This window comes from Pelodiscus sinensis, chromosome 4 (assembly GCF_049634645.1).
Source record: "Pelodiscus sinensis isolate JC-2024 chromosome 4, ASM4963464v1, whole genome shotgun sequence".
Classification (NCBI taxonomy): domain Eukaryota; kingdom Metazoa; phylum Chordata; order Testudines; family Trionychidae; genus Pelodiscus; species Pelodiscus sinensis.
Window position 1 is genome coordinate 2,950,602 of NC_134714.1, and position 22,402 is coordinate 2,973,003.

Sequence of the window (22,402 nt, forward strand, 5' to 3'; positions counted from 1 at the left end):
AAGTGAACTATTTACTAAGGCTATGTCTAGAGGACATCCCTCTGTCGAAAGAGGGATATAAATGAACCTGATCGAAAGCGCAAATGAAATGTGGATTTAAATATCCCGTCCTTCATTTGCATATTCACGTCCGATCGCTGTTTCGAAAAAGGGTATTTTGAAAGTAAAACCACAGAGATATGTGGTTCTTTCGAAAAAAACAACCCTTTTTCGAAAGAACCAGTACTCATTTTTTCAGGACTACAGGTTCTTTCAAAAAAAGGTGTTTTTTTTTTTCAAAAATACTGTCTAGACTGCGGTTTCACTTTCGAAATACCCTTTTTCAAAACAGCGATCAGACATGAATATGCAAATGAATGAAGGGATATTTAAATCCGCGCTTCATTTGCACTTTCAATCAGGCTCATTTACATCCCTCTTCCGACAGAGGGATGTTGTCTAGACGTGCCCAAAGAGAAAATATTGACTGTGTAATGTGATTGATTGTTCACATCCTGGTCCCAATATTTCAAAGGCTACAAATACTTTCTTTTTGAGAAGTGTGGGGAAAACTTGTACTCAAGGACGGTATTCTTCAAAGCACTTGACCAAACTCTGTTCCCAATTTCCATTACTGATTACACCTCACTAGGCCAGCATACTTGGGAACAGACTGGTGCCAAACCAGGAGAGGTCAATATCATCTAGTATCATTACCAAAACTTCCACTGCTTACTGGGCTCTTAGAAGACATTTATGGGTAAATTAGAGCTATTACAGAACACTGAGAGCCAGGACTGGTGACTGTAAACAAACTTTATGGGACCGTGGGGAACTTAGTCATGCCCATGAGAAATGGACATTTGACGAATTAAAATCATGCTAGAGCAGAGAGTGCTGGACTAGAGGTGTTCAACCTGTGTTGTCTTCTACAGGAGCAGAGTTAGGCCAATAATAAGCACTTTTGAAAAATCTCAAGCTAAATGTTTAGGGCATCTTAGAGACACTGTACTGGGAAAAATATTTAAAATGTAAATATTTGAAAAATCTAAAACCAAATTAGTGTTTAACACTATAATTTGAACTTATGAACTATACCTTTGAGAGTTGAATTTACCTCGTTCACAAAGATTACATGAATCAATTTAAAAAGTTTCACAAATCTCAATGAAATATTATGGATAAACTGTAAAACTTAAGTATCTAATAAACTGGGTACAGGACTTCAAAATTGTCAATATGATTTCAGATATTAATGCCAATGGCCCAATAATTAAATTGGATTTGATTGTCATGCTATTTTGATAAACTAATACATAGTTTAGAAAAATAGGGTTAAAACTGTGTGTGGATTATCACAAAGACTTAGAGGTATCAGCTAGCCTCACGATTCATTTACAAATTTGTGTACAAACGGAATTTGGATAATGCTAGGCTTTAGAAGTGGGAGGCTATGGTCTTTGCAGGAACCATATTTCATTGTGTCGATTTGCAGCAGCTGGATTGGTGTATCCTGCAACAATGAATATATTCTGCAAACATAGCTCCGGACTCTCCAGAAGTTCTGCCAACAAGTTTATTTCTCTCATTATTGAATCTTCATTGGTGACCCCTCTGAAGCTCCTGCAACAACCAATTTTTAATTATATTCTATTGTTTTATTGTATTCCTGGAGTCCCCTCTAGACCTGGAAGATTCTTTCCCTTCCCAGGGTTCTATGGTGGTGATTCAATAATGCTTCTAAATGTATGTATCGTATATGGTGGTGATAGCTAAAATTTTACTTAACCCAACATTTACAATTGTCAGGTATGATGTGCCCTGTTTCACTAATTATTCTGTTTCTCTTTATAAAAAAAGAATACAAGTAGAACTGTAACTAATTTACTTCAAAAAGTTAAATACTTCTGTAATCTGTCAGGCTACATAACCTAATAGTTGTCTCCTGAATTGACTTTCACTTTGATTTCTGAAACAAGGGATAGTTAATGAAGATAACACAAGCTTTAATTTTCAATATATTAGGATTTGGCAAGTACTAAACGCTGTTTTAAATACATAGGAAGAGACTTGTACTACCTGAGACTTCATTAGCACAGGACTGATATGTTGCTTACCTAGTATAAACAACAGTAGGCGGCCACTCTTCAATAATTATGTCAGGATCATAAGGCTGAGGTGGATGATCCTGCAGGAGTTCAGGTAGGTAGTATGCGACTGTCACCGAACGTGTGATCTCGGCATGAGATTCGTTAGTATGCACTATTGTCACAATGGGTATAGTCATCCCCAGGTACAATCCTGAAGAATAATATACAAGCATCACTCTAGAGAACCCAAGCAAACTTTTGCACTCTGTCTTTATTAAGTTTTAAAGTTTGTCTGTACATGGATTAAGAACATTCAAAATAAAGTCCTGTAATGGGAAATGATAGCAGAATGGAATTCAGTAGATCTTGAAAGTGATGGGTTTAGTGCTGTTGGCTGGAAACAGCTGTTGATATGAACATTCCACCGTGTCTCGGAATTAAGTGTTCTGAGAGCTCTTCTGTGTCTAGATGTAGTGAGGTTTAGCAAATATAGGCTTATCTATACACGAAAGTTAATCGGCTATAGGGTGTGAATTGAAAGCAGGTTAATTATTCTTCATTAACTCCATATGTGGATGCTGTTCTGGACTGAGTACCTTTATATGAATTAACTTAATCCACTTGGATTTGGAATTGGAGCATTCTTATTGCAGAAAAGGAGCCTCCATACATGGAGTTGCATGGGAATAACTCCGTGCTGAGAAGACAACACAGGAAGCCTAATTCTGAACACTTGTCTTTTTAGGTTTATTAATCTAACAAACTTGTATGCGTATAACACACATTCTCTCCTGATAATTTATTTTGCATTTTAATGCAGCCAAATGCAAAATTATGTGTCTAGTAATGCAGACCATATAGACTGAGTGAGGGACTGCATCCCAGAAAGCAGTGACACTGAAAGATCTAGGGGTCAGAATTCAACATGTGTTCATAATAGGATACAGTGGAAAAAATGACTAAGTAGGGAGGTGATTTTACGTCTGTATATGGGTATTGATGAGACTGAGCACTGAGATATTTTGTTCGATTCTGGAGTTCACATTTTAGAAAGGAAGTTGGAAAATGGGATGATTTGATTAGTCTGTGTGTATTTTGGTGGGAGAAAACCCTGTGTACTAAAGGGCTCAGGAATGTATCAAAAAAAGTACAGGAATTAATATAAGAAAGCTGAAACCAGAGAAATTTGTATTGGAAATTAGACAAACTTTTAACAGAAAGGATGACTAATCATTGGAACAAATCTCCAAATCAAGACTGGATGCCTTGACAGCTTCTTTTGGCTAAAGTGTATTTGGTTCAGTAAGAAGATACTTTGGTGAAATTTAATAATCTGTGTTATATCAAGGATCAGATTAGAAACATATGATGTAATAGTCTGGTCTTTTGCTGTGCAAACTGACGCTTAGAATTTTTCAGTAGTATTCCAGCTGTTCAGAAATACAGCTGTTCAGAACGACTCATTTGTCTAGTGTACTCTGTGCAAGTTAGGAATAGGAAGGTTTAACTGGTAAGTTGCCCTGGCCAGGCTGGAGCAGCCTTTGTCCGCAGTGAGCCAGGGTGCCCCACAGACAGAAGCTGCTCCAGTCTGGCCAGTGGTGTGGGATGGGGAGGAGGGAATTATTTCAGCCTGGCTGAAGTGGACTCCAACCTCCCCTTTAATCCCAATTAAATGGGATTTTATTGTAAGTACAAGAATTCCAGACCATGGGAATGTGGAAGCAAGAAGACGTGGTGGGAAACGAAAGCTGGCGATCAGTTGTCAATAAAACACACGGTTTTGAAATGTTGATGCAAGGAGGCACTTCAGTTTGGGGACTAGGGGCTGTTTTTTTTTTTTTTTTTATTTCCAGGACAAAAAAGCTGTCTCAAATTGCTGCTTCTACTGTGAAGGACTGTGCATTTGCAACTGGTTGGTACAAATCCAAACTAGAATTGATGAGAGAGGCTGGAGCATAAATAGCAGAAGATGTTCTATTTCAAAACTAGTATCTCTAGTTACCTGAAGAGTTCTGTTCACAAATATATTTCATAATCTTCATAAATCCCAGACATATGCTCTGTTCATATTGTTGTTCTTGCATTTTAATACAAGCCCATTTAGCTTTTCCATATTGGCGTTTTTCATAAAGCACTTCCCCAAACTGCAAACCAAAATAATCAGACAATTTAAATTTGACATTAAGCTTTGGTATAAAGGACTTTTCAGTGTTTAAGAAAAGAATCAGCTCCTTTTCCTGTTTTGAAAGGAAATAAGCTAACTGGTATAAGGTCAGGAGAAAATATAAATGACTAGTAATTATTTCCAATGCCTTGATGTTCAATTTAAAAATGCTTTTCAATTCTTAAATATTTAGTTGACTTTTATGTAGCTAGCTCAAATATACCCTTGTTTAATGAGCATTCTCTCATATACTCCCGTGGTGAGTAGATTTCAGCCGGGTGCCCCATTCATTTGTGGCACGTGCATGAGCAGTGCGGGGCTGGCGAGGGGCTTTCGCCGCTGGTCATCAAGCCCTGGTCATGATTGTCTGGTAATGCATAGGCATAATGAGACCAAATTGAGGTTGCATGGGGAGGGCACCTTTAACTGTGGCATTTCCTATCTTCTTAGTGTTTGACTTTGAAAACTTATGTTATTTTATTGTAATTTTATGTATGTGTAGAGACAAAGTAGGTGAGGTAATATCTTTTATAGGACCAAAGTTAAGCAAGGGCTCTCACATACAGAAGTTGGTTCAATATGGGTATGTCTACACTACCCCCCTAGTTCCACGAGGCGTACAGCTAGTTCAGATAGGAAGCCTAATCCGAACTAGCTAGTCCGTGCCGCGTGTAGCCGCGCGACATGGAGTCCGAACTAGCCGGCATTTAAAAATGGCGCCGGCCGGCTTCATGGAAATGAAGCCCGGGAAATTTAAATCCCGGGCTTCATTTGCAACTCCGTATGACTACATTACCCCCCCTAGTCTGAAGATACTACCTTGCCCACCTTCTCTTTCTAGTATCTTGGGACCAACATTGCTTTTAAAAAAGCAATCTGGGGAAAAAAGCGTGTGTGGCATTGTATTGTCACCAACATGGTTCATCCGGAGGTGTGGAAACATTATATTCACTGTGAAGACTTCTGCTGCTTGAGGTAAAGAAGTAGCTGATAGAGGATACGGTACTACTGCTATGTGCACTTTCACTAGAGGGTTGAATACTTTGCCAATAGTTTTCATAGTTGCTGATAGAAGAATGGCAAGGCTCAAGAATCTGGAATTTGATTCCAGCCTCTGAGTGAGAGAGTGCTTTACAGAGCACAGACTCTCCTACTCATTCTCCTCCAACCTTAACCTTTTCTGCCTGACCACACTGCTGTTTGTAATGACTCGTAAAACAGCAGCTACAACTGTGATTGCAATTGGTGAAAAATCCTTAATCTGAAATGTGTTTGCAGGGAATGTTTGTAATTCCAATAACTAGTAATGGCTATTTGTGAACAAGGTGAACTTAATTGAATTAGCTATGGATCAGCTTATCTCCACCTTTTCACTTTTAAATACCTATGGAGGTTTTTTGGTTTTTGTTTTTTTTTAACTCAGAATGTTAACAGCCTTTGTGTTCTGGTGAAACAATGGATCTGGCCAGTTTAGTGACACATTGAGCATGCAAGTGGAAAAGGAGAAATTAATTTAAAATAATCCTGAGGAGTGGAAGTGCTATCTAGGAGACATTTTACAGACAAAGATTAGATTTCCATGTGTATTCCTGAAATCTGTCAAGGAGAGCCAGACTGTAACTGACCATCTCTGAGTAGAACCAGAGTGAGAATGGGTTGTGTGAGATGGCAGATTCACAAATCAAAAGCAGATTTAATGGCAGTCGCTTTTGAAGCTAAAGTACTTAGCTTGCATTAAACTTGTGGTAGTTATGCAATGTTCATACAAATCTCATACTCTCTCACCTTTGTCTAATTTGGACTTAAACTTAGTTGCTTGGGAAAACACTGATTTTATTTTTAAAAATTATATTTGAAAAATAACATCTCTTGTATACCTGGCAAGACACATTTTGGATTTTAATTTGAGGGGGGGGGGGAGTATTCAGAATTTTGAACTCTTGTTTTGCAAATAAAGGGAAATGTCCTCAAAAACCCTGTAAGTACACAGTTACTGATGAGTATGTGCATAGTATGTGCACTTCCCAAAAGTGGTTTTGGATCTCCTAACTTTCATTCAGGCATGCTGACTTCAGTCATTTGTGTGCATTGTTCTTCCCTTCTTCAACTATGGACTGGTGGACATAGGGCGAGCCTTGCTGCCTCATGTTTTCAGTTATCGGTCTTGCAACACTTACAAAATTAAATTATCAAACTGTAATCATTATAAATACCAGACAGGAGAAGCATTACCTTTTCTTTGCGGTGTATCAGTGTAAATGGGATACTTTCCCTCTCCTGCTGTTGATTATTTCTGGTCAGTTGCTGGATTGGTTGTGCCATGTCTGCAATGAGATCATATGTTCTTAATTCTAGAACTGAAACTACAGAAATGAGTAAATACACCTTGACTTACTTTGGTCTGCTTAGCTCTTGTTTTGTTAAAAATGAGCATGATTTTCTCCAGTATAGAAGGGCGTAGTCAGTTGCTCTTACCTCTGCCTCTCTAAAATGAAAGCAAATTTGAAACTTTCTGTTCGCATCACAAAGTACCATATCATCTGAGTCCTGCTATTGTCCCCAGTTCCTTGTTGACACTCCCACTGTGCCAGTAGAAAACCCCAATATATATGGATGTTCAGGAAGCAATGCATAGATAAGAGTCTAGCTATGACCTCACAGTATCCTGTCTCCTCCAGTAATTGTCACTATATCTCTGAGGATTAATCTACACTTGCATCAGAGGGGTAGTCGTGTTAGTCTGAATTTGAAAAAGCGACAAGGAGTCCTGTGGCATTTTATAGACTAACAGATGTATTGGAGCATAAGCTTTCGTGGGCAAAGACCCACTTCATCAGATGCATCTTGCACAAAATGGTAGCAGTCATTTATTTCTCCTGGTAGAGGAAACAGAGTACCTTACTATAGTACTTAATTGGCTCTGTTGAATCTAATTCACTGTCCTGGTCTTAATCCCTGAAGCCCTCAAAGAGTTAGTTTTAACTTTCTTAAACCTCAGTCTTCACCGTCTCAGCACCTTTGGCCTTGGATTCAAATTCCATAGGGTGACCCTTGCCACTGTAATCTCCACCTTCGATTTCTGGCATACAGGTTTGAATGAGTGTGTGTCACATGCAGCATGCCAGGCATCTGCAGTCTTTGAAAGGGTGGTTAAGAATGGAGGATACATCAACCTCAAACAGGCAAAGCATGGACTGGTTGGTCAGTTTTTTAAAGTCTTACCACCGTTTGCAGCCTGTCACCATAAGTACCAGAGGTTCTGCTGCACGGGAAGTAGAAGCCTGGGGTCCCTCTTCTGTGCTGTGTCTCTCCTCTGTTGAGTTCTTGATGTGACATGTGCCTTTCCATTAAGCCCCATGATGCCTTGGGTTTTGAGGAATTTGAGGTGGGTTGGGTTATTGTAATTCCAGCAAAATCCAAACAGCTCTGGTACTCAATTCTCGTGAACCTTTCACAAAGATTCATCAGATCTGGTCTTACAGAACCAAGGGTGGATCCTGTATCTGGCATCCTGGATGCTGACAGGCTGATGTCTACAGAAAGGATCTACTCTGTGCACTTCAGGCTATCTTGCTCCCAAACAGGAAACCACTGGCCAGACTGACAGAGCCAGATGGAAGAGGGTTTCTGTCTATGGAATATGGTATCAGCTCTTGCTTGGTAGTAGCCCCTGTTTCAGCTATACTCCCCCGCGTGCAGGAAGGCAGCAAGGGAACAAAATCCCTAGTGTGTGATGGACCGGTGTTTTAGGTACTGCGCCGGCTATTGGGGCAGGGGGGAGAGCAGCCCGCGCACTTCCGGGACTGGTGCACAGCTGCAGAAGTACCCCCCTCCCCCCAACCCTACAGGAAGCCCACACTGCCTCTTTTGACACTGGGAGTTCAGCACGGCATTCATCTGGGGGTTGTGGGCAGCAAGGCAGGCTCTCGCAAAAAATGTTGAGTCCCAGTATTTTTTTCCTAAGGACCAGTACTGGGCCACGGACCACAGTTTGGGAAACGCTGCTCTAGTACATGTTGAGGAAGACAGCCTTACATCGGCTAGGGGAATAGGAGAGATTCAGATCTTTATGGTGGGTCTCTCCTCTGACACTTTTCACAAGAACACTCACTCTCCTACCTCACCATTAACTTTCTGCATAAGAGGGTTTCCAATATCTGAATTAGTGTTTTCACCTTCCCTAAATTGCATTCCACTCCAGTTAAAATGAGACTTCACATCTTGGATATCCTGATTGTTGTCATTGCATTTAGATATGACCATGCCATTCAGGTGTACAGCTAGGACTCTGTATAGTAATTGCAGAATGGGCTAAGGAGCAACCTGTGTTACTGGCTGTCGAAGCAGGTCCCTGGTTGTCTTATGACAAGGTTTAGCTAAGATCTATCTGGACAGATTACAGCTCACTCGGGGCTTGAGCAGCATTGGTGAGCAGCTTGCGTAATATCCCCCTACTATCAGAGAGGGGTAGCGCATCAACGTGGGCTTCAGTGCATACTGTTACCACTCACTATTCCCTGATGGAAGCCTCTATGTTGGAGACTTGTTTTGGTAGGGTGAAGATTCTACAATCGTTCTGCTAGCTCTAGACAGTTATTGTAGTCACTGCATATCTGTAGCCTATAGGGATAACCTGCTTGCTTGCCTGTAGATATAAGTTTATTATTTCCTTATGGTTTTGATTATATGCTGTTATAATAAATCACGGTAGGTTTATATTGGCAGTTTGGTTGTGACATAAGAGACTTAGCCCTGGACTACACTAGGGAATTATTTCGAAATAATCACTCTCCAGAGTATTCAAAGTAATTACTCCCCAGTGCTTCCTGGGGCTCTAAGTTGAGGTAGTGCATCTGCATTAAGGGAGCCTTCCTCAGTTTAATTTTGAGGCTTCCCTGTAGTGTAGACAAGTTATTTTGAAATAGTTATTTTAGGAGTTATTTTGAAATAATTTTCTAGTGTAGACATGCTGTTACAGGCCATGTCCTGTATGTTGAGCTATGTTGTCTGAGACCTTTCACTGAGAGAGCTCATATATGTTCAGGACCTTTCCCTAGGCGATAAGAGAGTAACTTTCCATGGTATTGGGGTTTCCAAGAATAACCTCAAACTTAGCAGGTACATCATTACTTAGAAAAACAAAAAACCAGTCAAAACCAGACCAAATAACTGGGTGGGACAGAAATAATAAATGTGATAAAAGTCCCATGGTAACAAATTAACATATAAGTTGAGATCAATGATATACTGACCTATTGGGAAAAGACACTTCACCATTAGTAAGGGGAGGAATACAAATAAGGAGAAAAGGAAACATCCCCTACTTAATATTCATCAGACATAATGTCAGCATAACATATGCTAAGAGGCATCCTAGCCAAGGGGCGGTAGGAGATACAGTCCTTAGGAGGTGCCAGATGAAGCCCCTGTTGATGGGGGTGGTACAAGTGATACAGAAGATGACGGCTAACACTCTGGATTGTTCTAGAAGGAACGGTGCGAGTACATGGTATGGAAATACAGATGTACATTCCCTGTTTATCTTATGGCATTAGGGTATTTGTGCTAAATGTATAAATAAGCTATATTTACAAATATACAGGAGTTTCTATAGTGTGAGTGTTGCATCTATGCACATCAGGCTGTGCCTCCCTAAATGGGGATTCTCGGGTTTGACAACATCTGTGATCCTTTTGGACCACGGACATTCCTGAACCAGAGAGCCCCATGGCATGCGGGGGAGGGAGGGACAGCGGGGCTGGTGCCTGGGCCAGAAGAAGCTGGCAGCAAGAAGGATCAGAGGGCTGGGAAGCTAGGTAGGGAACTTCCCCTGGTCCAGCAAATTATCGTTCGGGACTGGTAACTGTATTTATTAGTACGACTGAGTTTTAGATCGGAGACCACGAGTGTAGATGTCTATTGGGTGGAAAGATTAGTTTTTAAATATTTACAGTAGTTTTATTATTGCTTACTTAAGTGCTGTTTGTGTGACTTGAATGTCATGCTGTAATGAAGAGAACTCTGTTGTTGAAAATTTCATATGAATTGGTTAACTTTAGTTTAAACCTTACACTTTTTGGGGGGGGGGGGGGGGGGGGGCTAGTAATTGAAACACCAGATCCTGCTTTAATATGATCTGAGCCTGAATTACAATTTGATATCTAGGAGAGTTGTAGCTGTATTGGTCCCAGGATATGAGAGGGAGGGTGTGTAAGAGGTTTTATTGGATCAAAATCTGTTGTGAGGAGTTAATTTCAAGTTACACAGCCCTTCAGTTCTGAAAAAGGTACTCGGACAGGAGAAGGGGAGTACTGGCTCCGTCTCTTCCCCCTCACTGACTCCACCCCTCCTATCCCTGCCTACCTGTTCTCAGCACCCCCCAGAGCACCAGGGCTGAGTGGTACTGCTTGGGCTGAAACTGCCCAGCTAACTACTTACGTCAAACCTTGTATTTTGTTGTGACACTCTGGGCTTGTCTACACTACCATTTACTTTGGTATAATTTACATTGCTCAGGGATGTGATTAATCCACACTCAGTGTGACACAAATTACACTCACCTAAGGACCTAAGCACCAGTGTAGGTACAGGTTGAACTTTTCTTGCCCCAAATACTCTGGTTTGGCAACATCTGTGGTCTGAAATGATTTGAATTAGCCAGATGTCCCCTTATAATGGGCATGGTCAAGTTTCCCACAGTCCCATAAAGTTGTTTACAGCCACCAGTACTAGCTTTGTGTTCTGCGCTGGTGATACGGAGATTTGAAGTAAAATACATATTGCTCAATTCAAACTGTTTGCTTTTAAATGTGTCTTTTGTCTGTGTGAAGAACAAATCCTGTCAAATCAATCTGATAGCTTTCTTTGATAGGATAACGAGTCTTGTGGATAAGGGAGAAGCAGTAGATGTGGTATACCTAGACTTTAGTAAGGCGTTTGATACGGTCTCGCATGATATTCTTATCAATAAACTAGGCAAATACAACTTAGATGGGGCTACTAAAAGGTGGGTGCATAACTGGCTGGATAACCGTACTCGGACAGTAGTTATTAATGGTTCACAATCCTGCTGGAAAGATATAACAAGTGGGGTTCTGCAAGGGTCTGTTTTGGGACCAGCTGTGTTCAATATCTTCAACAATGATTTAGATATTGGCATAGAAAGTGCACTTATTAAGTTTGCAGATACCACCAAGCTGAGAGGGGTTGCGACTAATCTGGAAGATGGGTCCTAATTCAAAATGATCTGGACAAATTGGAGAAATGGTCTGAGGTAAACGGGATTAAATTTAATAAAGACAAATGCAAAGTGCTCTACTTAGGAAGGAACAATCAGTTTCACACATACAGAATGGGAAGCAACTATCTAGGAAGGAGTATGGCAGAAAGGAATCTAGGGGTTATAGAGGACCACAAGCTGAAGATGAGTCAGCAGTGTGATGCTGTTGCAAAAGAAGCAAACAATTCTGGGATGCATTAACAGGTGTGTTGTGAGCAAGACACAAGAAGTCATTCTTCCTCTCTACTCTGCGCTGGTCAGGCCTCAGTTGGAGTCTTGTGTCCAGTTCTGGGCACCACGTTTCAAGAAAGATATGGAGAAATTGGAGAGGGTCCAGAGAAGAGCAACAAGAATGATGAAAGGTCTAGAGAACATGATCTGTGAAGGAAGGCTGAAAGAATTGGGTTTGTTTAGTGTAGAAAAGAGAAGATTGAGGGGGGACACGATAGCCATTTTCAGGTATCTAAAAGGGTGTCCTAAGGAGGAGAGAGAAAACTTGTTCATCTTGGCCTCTGAGGATAGAACAAGAAGCAAAGGGCTTAAACTGCAGCAAGGGAGGTTTAGGTTGGACATTAGGAAAAAGTTCCTACCTGTCAGGGTGGTCAAACACTGGAATAAACTGCCCAGGGAGGTTGTGGAATCCCCATCTCTGGAGATATTTAAGAGCAGGTTAGATAAATGTCTATCAGGGATGGTCTAGACAGTATTGGGTCCTGCCATGAGGGCAGGGGACTGGACTCGATGACCTCTTGAGGTCCCTTCTAGTCCTAGTATTCTACGAGAAATGTGAACATTTGTTATGGATTTAGTGTTCCATGAAAACTAGTATATTATGTATTTTTAAAATAGTGCCCACAGGTGTGGTAGTTACTTGTTATGGGTGTCTGTACTTAAAAGGTTATATTCGGACATATTAGACGTGAAGTAACTTTGGGAGAGAGTAGGCTGAAGAAAGATGAGCTGTCGCCCCACAGCTACATGAAGAGTCAGTTACAAGTATGTGTACATCTTGATGGTTCAACTATTTAAATTTTAAAATGATAATTAGGATTGACTGTATATGTGAGTGTTGTAGAAGAAGCAAGTCTTTGGTATTTCAGTGAGAAGCAAGTAGGCCTGATGTATTTGACTGTATTTGTTTTAGAAGTCAATTAACATGAAGTTTTGGTTGCCTCTGATTGTGGTGCGTCTTACTAGCATGTATATTCACCAGATACTGACTGTCATACCAGGCACCCGATCTAAGTTCATCATAGCTGCTGAAGGCCTCCTGTGAGAAAACAGAGATTCTACTTGGTAGTCACTAACCTAAGTAGGTTTATGGTGGCACACAAAATGCCTGTTATATGATGATGATAAATATCTTATTAGCTATTAACTTTAAAATTCAGCAACTGGCTGCTTCGAAGAATTAGGATAGGCTTGGTTTTAGCATTTTAAAAAAAACATTGTAAGGTGCCTCTTGTTTAAATTGGAATAAAGTAATCTGAAATATCTGCAATTATAGATTTCTTGTTTCTGATGATAATAGTGAAGGAACCATGTTTCTAACTAAACAGATCTAGGATGGTTTATTTTTTTTCTCGTTTTTTTCCTCCATTTCTGTGTTTATGTTGAGGCATTGCCATGGTCCCAATGGTAGGCACTGCTTTGACTGTTGCAACAGTAATAGAGCTTCAGTCACTTTCTACAAATACTAAAAATAAGTAACTTTATTAGAGAAGCAGTATTCTTCTAAAAGTTACTTTTCTCAGTAGATATACTATCAGGACACATTCTAGCTTCTTCTGTCTGTCTTTCTGAGCTTCTGGAGAATCGGGGCCTGGATGAGATCGAATTAGGATTTGCAACTCCAGCTCCTTAATAGTGTAGCTTAAATCAAAGTAGCTTAACTCGAATTTTAGTGCCATCTACGCTACGGGAAGTCGAAAGGAGCACACTGTCCCTTCTACTTCCTTTTTTTTTTTTTGGGTGGGCGGGTGTTAGCCCGCCCACATCTAAAGGACCTCCCCCCATCCTGAGGGGAGGGTCCACAGAATCTGGAAAAACCAACTAATTACTGGGGACAAATAATGAAAAAACAGGGACGGGTGTGAGGGTCAAAGGGTTAAAACGAGGGAACCGGATAGGGACACCGAGCAGAGAACCCCAGACACAGCGCCCACTGCCCCCCGAAGGTCTCGAGAGAGCCAGCGGACGCTGCCCATTTGAACTCTGCCCGGATACGTGAGCAGATGCAGGAACGGAAATAGGCCCCACAGTCGCAGGCCCCTCCCCCGGCCAACCTCTTCTCCCTGGTTTTGTAGATTGCCCATTTGGCCATAGCCAGGAGGAGGTTGACCAGGAGGTCCCGCGACTTTGTGGGGCCACGGATGGAATGTGCGTAAATTAACAAGTGGGGGGAAAAGTGAAGCCAGAACCGCAACAGGAGGTTCTGGAGGAGCCGAAAGAGGGGTTGTAGCCTGGCACACTCGATGTAGATGTGCGCCAGCGTCTCCCTCACGCCACAGAAGAGGCACGTGTTGGGGGTGGGGTTGAACCGCGCCAAGTACACGCCCGTGCTCACCACGCTGTGCAGGATTCTCCAGCAGATGTCCCCGGTGGGCTGTAGAACCAAGGTCGAATAGAGGCTGGCCCACCGGGGCTCCCCACCCTCCATTGGTGCTAGGAGGTCCCGCCACTTGGTGTCTGGGTGGGACACGAGGGCGGGGAAGTGGAGCGTGTGAAGCACGAGCGTTTACAGGTGACTCTTTGACGCGGTTCGGAAGGGGACTGGCTGCATCGTGTGCAGCCGGCTAAGATGACGAGGGGGAGGCAGTCAGGAAGGTACACAGGGCTTGGGGCCGATGGAGAGTTCAGGAGGGCTGGGGCTGAGGGGTGGGCGGGGTGCACCCTCTCGCAGGACCTTTTCGAGGTAAACCCGAGCAGTGGGCGGCAAAGCGTCCTTCACCTCCTGAAGTACGCGCTGGGGAGTACGTAGGGTGGAGAGCCCCATGCGCTGGGCGAGTGCCCGAGGATCCACCCAGTCTCCCCGGCGGTAGTCCAGGAGGTCTCCGACTCTGGTGGTGTCCGCCAGGACCAACCTCCGGCGCACTGAGGGGAGACTCGCCGCCTGCACACGTAGATGGGGGTTGTGTAGCAGGGGCTCCGCGAGGAGGTCTGCTCCCAAGGTGGCTCCCAAGGACCTGGTCGTCACAAGCAGCTTCCAGGTGCGGAGGAGGTCCTGGTAGAAGGCCGGTAGCCCGGAGAGGTCTCGTAGAAGACCTCTCAAATAAAAGAGCTGCTGGTCATATCGGAGCCCTCAGAAGCGGCAAAGGAAGGCGTGCGCAAACGTGCTCCACGCCGGACTACCTGCATCAAAGAGGAGTCTCTGCAGGGCCCGGAGGCGGAGGATGTGAACCCGCGTGCGCAAACACGTCAGGCCCTGCCCTCCCTCCTCCAGGGGGAGATGGAGAACCCCTGCAGGGACCCAATGCAGTCCTGGCCAGAAGAACCGCAGCATCAGCTGCTGGATATGGGCCAGGAAACCCGGGGGCGGGACCAGGGTGCTGAGATGGTGCCAGAGCATAGACAGGACCAATTGGTTAAGTACTAGTGCCCTCCCACACAGGGAGAGGCACCGGAGCAATCCCGTCCACCTCTGCAACCGCTCAACCACCCTGGCCTCTAAACCTTGCCAGTTCTCCAGCGGAGAGGGATGCGTGGCAGAGAGAAAAACGCCGAGATAGAGCAGCGGACCCGCGCTCCACCTGATGGCTTGAAGCGCGGGTGGGAGGGAGCCTGCTTGACACCAGGCCCCCTACCACCAGGCCAGAGCTCTTGACCCAGGAGGAGGAGGCTGCCGAGTAAACGGCTTGGCAAGCCTCCACCCGCGCCAGGTCTCCCGGGTCCTGGACCACAAGGAGCACATCGTCGGCATACGCTGACAGGACCAGCCTCGTCTCCGGCTCACGGAGCACCAACCCTGTCAACCTCTTGCGAAGGAGACGGAGGAAGGGCTCCATGGCCAGAGCGTAGAGCTGGCCTGACAGCGGACAGCCTTGACATACTCCCCACCCGAAGTTGACCAAGTTGAGCTTGACCAAGCACTCTGCGGAGGCATACAGCACCTGGAGAAACCCCACAAAATGGGGCCTGAAGCCGAAGGCCCGCAGGGTGCCCAGGAAGTACCCGTGGTCCAGCCGGTCGAACGCCTTCTCCTGATCCAAAGACAGGAGGGTGAACGACAGACCATCCCTACACCCGAGCTCTAAGAGATCCCGGACCAGAAAGAGGTTGTCGAAGATGGTTCGGCCTGGGACGGTGTAGGTCTGGTCTGGATGAACCACGTCTGCCAGCACAGACTTCAGCCTTAGGGAGATGGCTTTGGCAACGATTTTATAGTCCATGCTGAGGAGCGAGACGGGATGCCAATTCCACAGATCACGGAGGTCCCCCTTCTTGGGCAGCAAGGCAAGCACGGCTCGCCTGCACGATAAAGGGAGGACCCCGCTCTCCAAGGACTCGGCCCAGACGCTAGCAAGGTCTGGGCTGAGGATGTCCCAGAACACGCGGTAGAACTCCACGGTTAGCCCGTCCATGCCCGGGGATTTATTGATGGACATGAGACGGAGGGCTTCCAAGAACTCGGCCAGGGAGAGAGGCAGCTTTAGCCGGTCCCGGTCGCCCGCGCTGACCGTCGGGAGTTCATTCCAGAGAACCCTGTGGGCGTCGGTCGGATCCGGGGAGAAGAGAGAGGCGTAGAAGGCATGAGCCCTCTCGCGCATCTCCACCGGATCCGTGAGGAGGGGTGCCGTCCTCTGCTGGAAGGCAGACGATGTGTCTTTTAGCCCCCCCTCTTTTTTCCCCAGGGCATAGAAGAAGCGGGAACCTCGATCCATCTCCCAAAGGAGATGGATACGAGAACGAACAAAGGCACCCCGGGCTCAAAGGTCCTCCAGGGCCTGGAGTTCCTCCTGCTTCTCCCAGTATGCTCCGCAGAGGGGCAGATCCTCAGGGCCGGTGGCCAGCCGCCTCTCTAGCTCTAAAACCTCCCGTTCCAACTGCTCTATGGCCGCATCCCTCCGCCGGCTGGCCCCCCGGGTGTAGTTCCGGCAGAAGAGCCGCGTGCGCACCTTCCCCACATCCCACCACTGCCGTGCCGAGGGAAAGGTGCACCGCCACCTGTGCCAGGCCAGCCAAAACTCCCGGAAGGAGGCTACGAAGCCCACATCCTCCAGCAGGCTGTTATTGAAATGCCAGTAGGCCGGCCCCGGCCTCTCCGAAGAAAGAGAGGCCTTCACGGCCACTAAATGGTGGTCCGAGAACCGGGCCGGCCGAATGCTGGAGGAGTGGGCCCGAAAGAGATGATGGCGAGACAGATAAATGCGGTCCAACCGGGAGTGGAAAGACCGATGACCCACCACCTGGACGTAGGTAAATACCGTTTCCTCACCCAGGTGGAGGTCACACCAGACGTCCACCAGGGAGTGATGGTCTATTATCTCCCTGAGGACGTCCGCGGCGGCCGGGCACTGCTCGAGCCCCGTACGGTCCCGGTCCTCGAGGGTGCAATTGAAGTTCCCGCCCGAAACCAGGCACTCACAAGGGTCCAAAGAGCCGAGGAAGGCAGACGCCTCCTGATAGAAGTGGAGTTTCTCTGAGACGGATGACAGGGCGTAGATGTTGACAAGATTTAATATCAGCCCCTCTATCCGAACCCGGAGATGCAGCAGTCGACCCTGCATGACCTCAGCGGTCCCCAGCACCTCGGGCTGCATGTTCGGGGAGAACAGGGTAGCCACCCCGGCTTGACGGACCGACAGGTGGCTGAAATAAACTCTGTCCCCCCACTCCAGCTGCCATCTAGCCTCTGCGGCCAGAGCTGCGTGGGTCTCCTGGAGGAATACGACAGAGTACCTCCCCTTCCGAAGGAAGGAGAGTACCTGACACCTACGGAGGCTGGACCTGTAGCCCCGGGTGTTTAGAGTGGCAATGATGAGCGCCGGCATTGAGAGGGCTGGGAAAGATCCTTATTGGCAGGAGTGCCAGCGGCCCCCATTGGGCCTTGCAGCAAACCGTGACCATGCCCAAAAGTGAGCAGGGCGTCACGGAAGCTGCGGACCCGCTGGTAAGCCATGGCCTCCCGCCGCCCGGTCCTTTTACCCTCCCCCAGGAGGGCCCTTACTATTTGTAGGATGAGATGAAAATCTCCCCAGCGCTGAAGGGCGAGAGCAACTTTGTTCTTGGAGCCTCGAATGTCTTCCAAGAAACTCCTCGTAGGAGCAGGACTATCGGCATCGATAGGAGTGCCCTCTCCATTCGAATTGGTGTGTCTTCTCTAGATCCGCTAATTCGAATCCCAGAAGATCGAATGTGGCTGCTTCGATCTTATCTGTAGAGTAGACATGGCCTGTGTGATCAGAAGGGTTCCTTCATAAGCTATAGACTACCACTGCAGACTTTCATGATATGTATATCAGAACCAGTTCAAATCTATGAGCAATCTACGGCATCTAAAGTGGGACCTTATTTTATGAGTTGCTAGTGGTCTGTCAAACTTGAAAATAATCTAGGGCCCCCTCTAAGTACTTGCTTTATTTGGGAGTATCTCATCTCAGCACCTAAAAACTAGAACAAAGCTTTAGGATTCCACTCATCTCCATGGAAACAGAAGATCATCCCACAGGCACCTAGCTAAAGGTGGGGAAGTCAACTGTTGGAGAATTGGGAACCGGGGGGGGGGGGGGGGGGGGGGGACATACTAGGGATGCAGCAAACACATTCTTTTAGCCAATGCTTAGTGTTTTAATCTCCAACACAGAATCTGTCTTGGTTTTCCGAGGACAGGTTAGGTTTGAATTTGCTCCAAAATTGTATTATAAAGTTGTCACTTTATTCTAGTCTGGCACTCTCTGGTCTGGAATGATTTTAGTTAGCCAGATATGCACTTATTATGGGTATAGCCAAGTTTCTTGCAGTCCTATAAAGTTTGTTTACTTCTCCCGGTCCTGGCTCTGTGTTCTGTACGGTTGTTTAGCTCTAATTTACCCCTAAAATGTCTTCTAAGAGCCCAGTAAGCGGTGGAAGTGTCGGTAATGCTGTTAGACAATATTGACGTCCTGTGGTCCAGTAAATTCTCTAGTTGGGCTCTGGTCAGGTCACAAGGGTACTGACTAGAGGGATTCAACCTGTGGTGAGGACTTGTATCTGTTAAAAGACATGTTTAAAGAGTGGCATCTCAAAACTTTGACTCTTTCTGGATCTGTCACCAACCCCCTCTGTTTGAATGCCCTAAACTGCAATTCATTTCACATGCTAATGGACTCAATCCTGATGAAAGCTGGTTGGTACACTACCAACTTAACAGCTCTTGAAGGTGCAAACAGCTCTTTATGTAGACTCCTAAGTCAGGAAGGATACTATCAGGAAGGACTTTGATTCTTATCTGCTTCCTTTTAACTACCCAATCTTCAGATACTTACTGATTTCCCCTTGCTTCCTGTATCCCAACCCCCCCTTCTTTTTTTCCCTCTTCCCTCCTCTCTCCTATTTATTTTGGGTCTGCACATCCTAAATTCATAACTCCAGTCATCTGAAGAAGTGGGTTGTGCCCACAAAAGCTCATGATACCATTTACATGTTGTTAGTCTATAAAGTGCTACCAGACAATTTGTTGTTTTTTAACTGTAAAACAGTGCCAGAGCAATCCCTTTCCTCTGCCTTCTCCCCCCCCCCCCCCCCAACAGCCTCAGTTACCTACAGAACTTGATTTAATCTTATGTTCCTCCTCTGACTTCTCACAATCTGGTTTGCTGTCACTCTAAACGTCCACTTTCTTCATGTCTTGCAAACTCTCTCATTTGTTTTAGGAAACATAGCCCCAGGATACTGATTTTCAAATGGGGAGGGACTCTATTCAATTTGCATTTTGGAAAGTTTTGAGTTTTTGATGGCTCTGCTTACATCGAACAGAAGCACATTCAGCACCACTGCCTACTGTATCTGGGCTACAGGCTGTAAACCCCATGAGGCAGTCCCTAGAAGCAGTGTCTTTTTGTGGGCTGTCGTCATCAAAAACAATATTGGCTGGTACCTCTTTTCAGTTTCAAGGGAGGTGCAAGGGGTTTGTCTGTTTGCTCAAACCGGTTTGCCTATCCTTAATTGTAATACAGGAAAGAAGACAATGAAGCTTAGGATGAGAAACGTAAACATGACCTGAAATGGAAAATAGGTTGGGTTTTGTGACTTGTTGGTTGCTGTTTGTTTGAATTTTGGGAATACAAAGTCTAGATGGTTTTTTGCTGGTTTTTGTTGATCTCAGATATGGACTCAGCTTTCTCATGTTTTAGGAACAATGTGGGAGATGTTGGAAAAAATCCTCCCTCAAGTATTTCTCAATTTGTTTAATGCCCATAAGTGTTAAGCAGTTTGAATAAAAATCACTCAATTATCTTTTTCTCCTTATGTCACCCTACACGTTCTGAGAACTATAATATTTCAGGTTCCTGAACTTCTCAAAAATGGAAATAAAACAAACCAGCAACTAACCCGCGCTCAACAGCCAGGCTTGAGATATTATAAAGAAGCCAAAGGTCACTTTTTGCCTATTGTAGGTCACAAAATTGAGTCATCTTATCCTGTTTTGATTCTGTCTCTGATCTTAACGTTGTAAAAACAGTGAGGACCAAAGATGGAAGGGGGTATTGGGAGGTCCTTCTCAAAAAACAAAACCAAAGAAAACCCAAAAATCTTTAGATGAGCTATCCATTTTTTTAAACTTGATGTATGTCCTGTTCTACAAATGAGTCAAGACCTGAATAATTACTTCAATTCTGCAATTATTATGAAAAATTTTAGCTGCAACTTTGTTTATCCAAGGTTTGATCTCATTATCTTTCATGCATATTGCTCTGTTTTTGATGGCTATATATCTTAGAATTGGAAGCTGAACTTCTAAAAACCACCTGTATTTACATTCCCTTAACTATGGCAAAAAGGCTGTTACACACTAGCTGATATCAAACACACTTTAAAATGAGTGCTCCCTTTCCCACACCCTCACATTAAGATGTTACTCTGTGGGAAATTTGAGGCTGATAGTGTTGACAGTTTTTTTTTTTTTTGGTGTGTGTCACAAATTCAAATTAGAAGGCATAAAATCTAGCTTGTAAACGAACTATGTAGTCACTATTTCAAAAATGTGTGGGCAAGCTGTGTGGTCAGTCACAGTAGAACCGCAGTCTAAACAGCCAGTCTCCCTCCCCAACCATTTATTTTCTCCAAAGGGCTGGAAGGATCTTGCTTCCTCTTCCCCTCTGTCTCGCTGTACAGCCCAGCATTTGGAAAAACGGCACCGCGGTGATGGGGTCAGCCTGGACCGTCACCTCCCTGACCGACACGCGCCTGCCTCCCTTCTGCATAATCCCGCTAAATCCTAAACTCTTGATTTTGATTGAGCGGTTTAACCCGGCGCGCTCGCCGATGGACTGGGCCAGGGGCTCGGCCGGGAGCGTGTGGCCATGCCCCGGCCCTGGGAGCGGGGGGGCGCGGCTGCAGCGCACGGTCCAGCCGCCCTCTCCGCCTCTTCTCCCAGCTGGCCTGGCCCCCGCCGCGCTGGCAGCTCTTACCGCTGGGCACGTCCACCTCGTGCCCCCGGCCCACGCTCTGCCAGTAGCTCAGCAGCCGCTCCTGCTCGGCGCCGTCCTGCCGGCCGCCGGGGCTGTGGCAGGGCGAGTCGGGGCCCGGCTCCTCGGCCATGCCGTCCAGCTCCTCCAGCGTGATCGCGCCGGGCTCCGCGGCCGCGCCGCTCATGCGGCAGCTGAGCGCGTCCTGCTGCATCTGCGCCCGGCCTGTGGCGGCGGCTCTGCGAGCGGCGCTTTTCTCGGCCCGCCGCGGGCTTCGGCGGGGCGGGGGCGCACGGGACAGCCTGCTCCGAGGGGCCGCCTGCGCCGGCTCGCCCCGCCCCCCCCCCCTCCCGCGCGGGCAGGGCGGGGTGCTCCTCTCTCCTGCGAGCTGCCGGCGGTGCGTGTCTAGGGCAGTGCTCCCCAACCAGTAGACCCCTCTGGCGGGGGTCCTGTCCAGAGCCTCACTTCATCTGCCCCTCTCAGCACTGCCCCCCAGCCCGGGAGCCTCCTGCTTGCTGTGCAGGGCACAGGAGAAGCGGAGGGGGTGCTGATGTCAAGGTGCCCCTCTCTCCGCTCTGTACCCCATGGGGGGGGGGGGGAACAGGGACGGAGAGTCTGCTGGTTGCTTTTGGGAGTGGTGCAGGCCAGAGTAGGGGTGAGCCTGCCGTAGTCCCCTGCACCACCACCCTGCAGCCACCTGTGGTAATTGGTGCCCAGCTGGAGCCTGCATTCCAAACCCTGCTCCAGTCCTGAACCCCTCAAGCACCCCAAACCACTGCCCTCACCCTGAGTCCCCCTGCACCCAGACTTCCTCTCAGAGCCAGTACCTTCAATCCCCTCCTGCACCTTACCTCCCTGCCCCAGGCTCAACTCAGAACCCCCTCCCACACTTCAAATCCTTTAGCCCAAGATCAGAGACCGCATCCCCTAACCTGATTGGGGAGCAGGAGGGGCAAGAGTCTTTGGCTACGTCTAGACTGGCACGATTTTCCGCAAATGCTTTTAACGGAAAAGTTTTTCCATTAAAAGCATTTGCGGAAGAGAGCGTCTAGATTGGCACGGACGCTTTTTCACAAAAGCACTTTTTGCGGAAAAGCGTCCGTGTCAGTCTAGATGCGGCTTTGTGCAAGAAAGCCAAAATGGCGATCGGGGCTATCAGGGCTTTTTTGCGCAAAACAATACCGCGTTGTCTACAGTGGCCCTCTTGTGCAAAAGCATTTGCACAAAAGGGCTTTTGCCTGAACGGGAGCAGCATAGTATTTCCGTAAGAACACTGACAATTTTA

General features: G+C 46.1%; 2 protein-coding genes across 5 annotated transcripts in view; one reads left to right on the top strand and one right to left on the bottom strand.

Moving 5' to 3' along the window:
* Window positions 1-22,402, top strand: part of FANCM (FA complementation group M) — a 106,904-nt gene that overhangs the window by 23,210 nt on the left and 61,292 nt on the right. The window lies entirely within an intron of this gene.
* Window positions 370-21,406, bottom strand: LOC102446921 (heme-binding protein 2-like). Its single transcript, XM_075926129.1, has 5 exons — window positions 21,121-21,406; window positions 6,466-6,557; window positions 4,072-4,213; window positions 2,097-2,280; window positions 370-1,602 (listed from the first exon to the last, which is right to left on the bottom strand). Exons 1-5 carry the CDS (start codon window positions 21,329-21,331, stop codon window positions 1,431-1,433), a joined length of 801 nt encoding a protein of 266 aa, XP_075782244.1. The 5' UTR covers window positions 21,332-21,406; the 3' UTR covers window positions 370-1,430.

Coding starts and splice junctions, on each gene's coding strand:
- LOC102446921 (XM_075926129.1), bottom strand. CDS start 21,331: ATGCAGCAGGACGCGCTCAGCTGCCGCATGAGCGGCGCGGCCGCGGAG. Junction 2,281..4,071: donor TTGTGAACAGAACTCTTCAG/GTAACTAGAGAT, acceptor ATTATTCTTCAG/GATTGTACCTGGGGATGACT. Junction 1,603..2,096: donor CCTACTGTTGTTTATACTAG/GTAAGCAACATA, acceptor TGGTTGTTGCAG/GAGCTTCAGAGGGGTCACCA.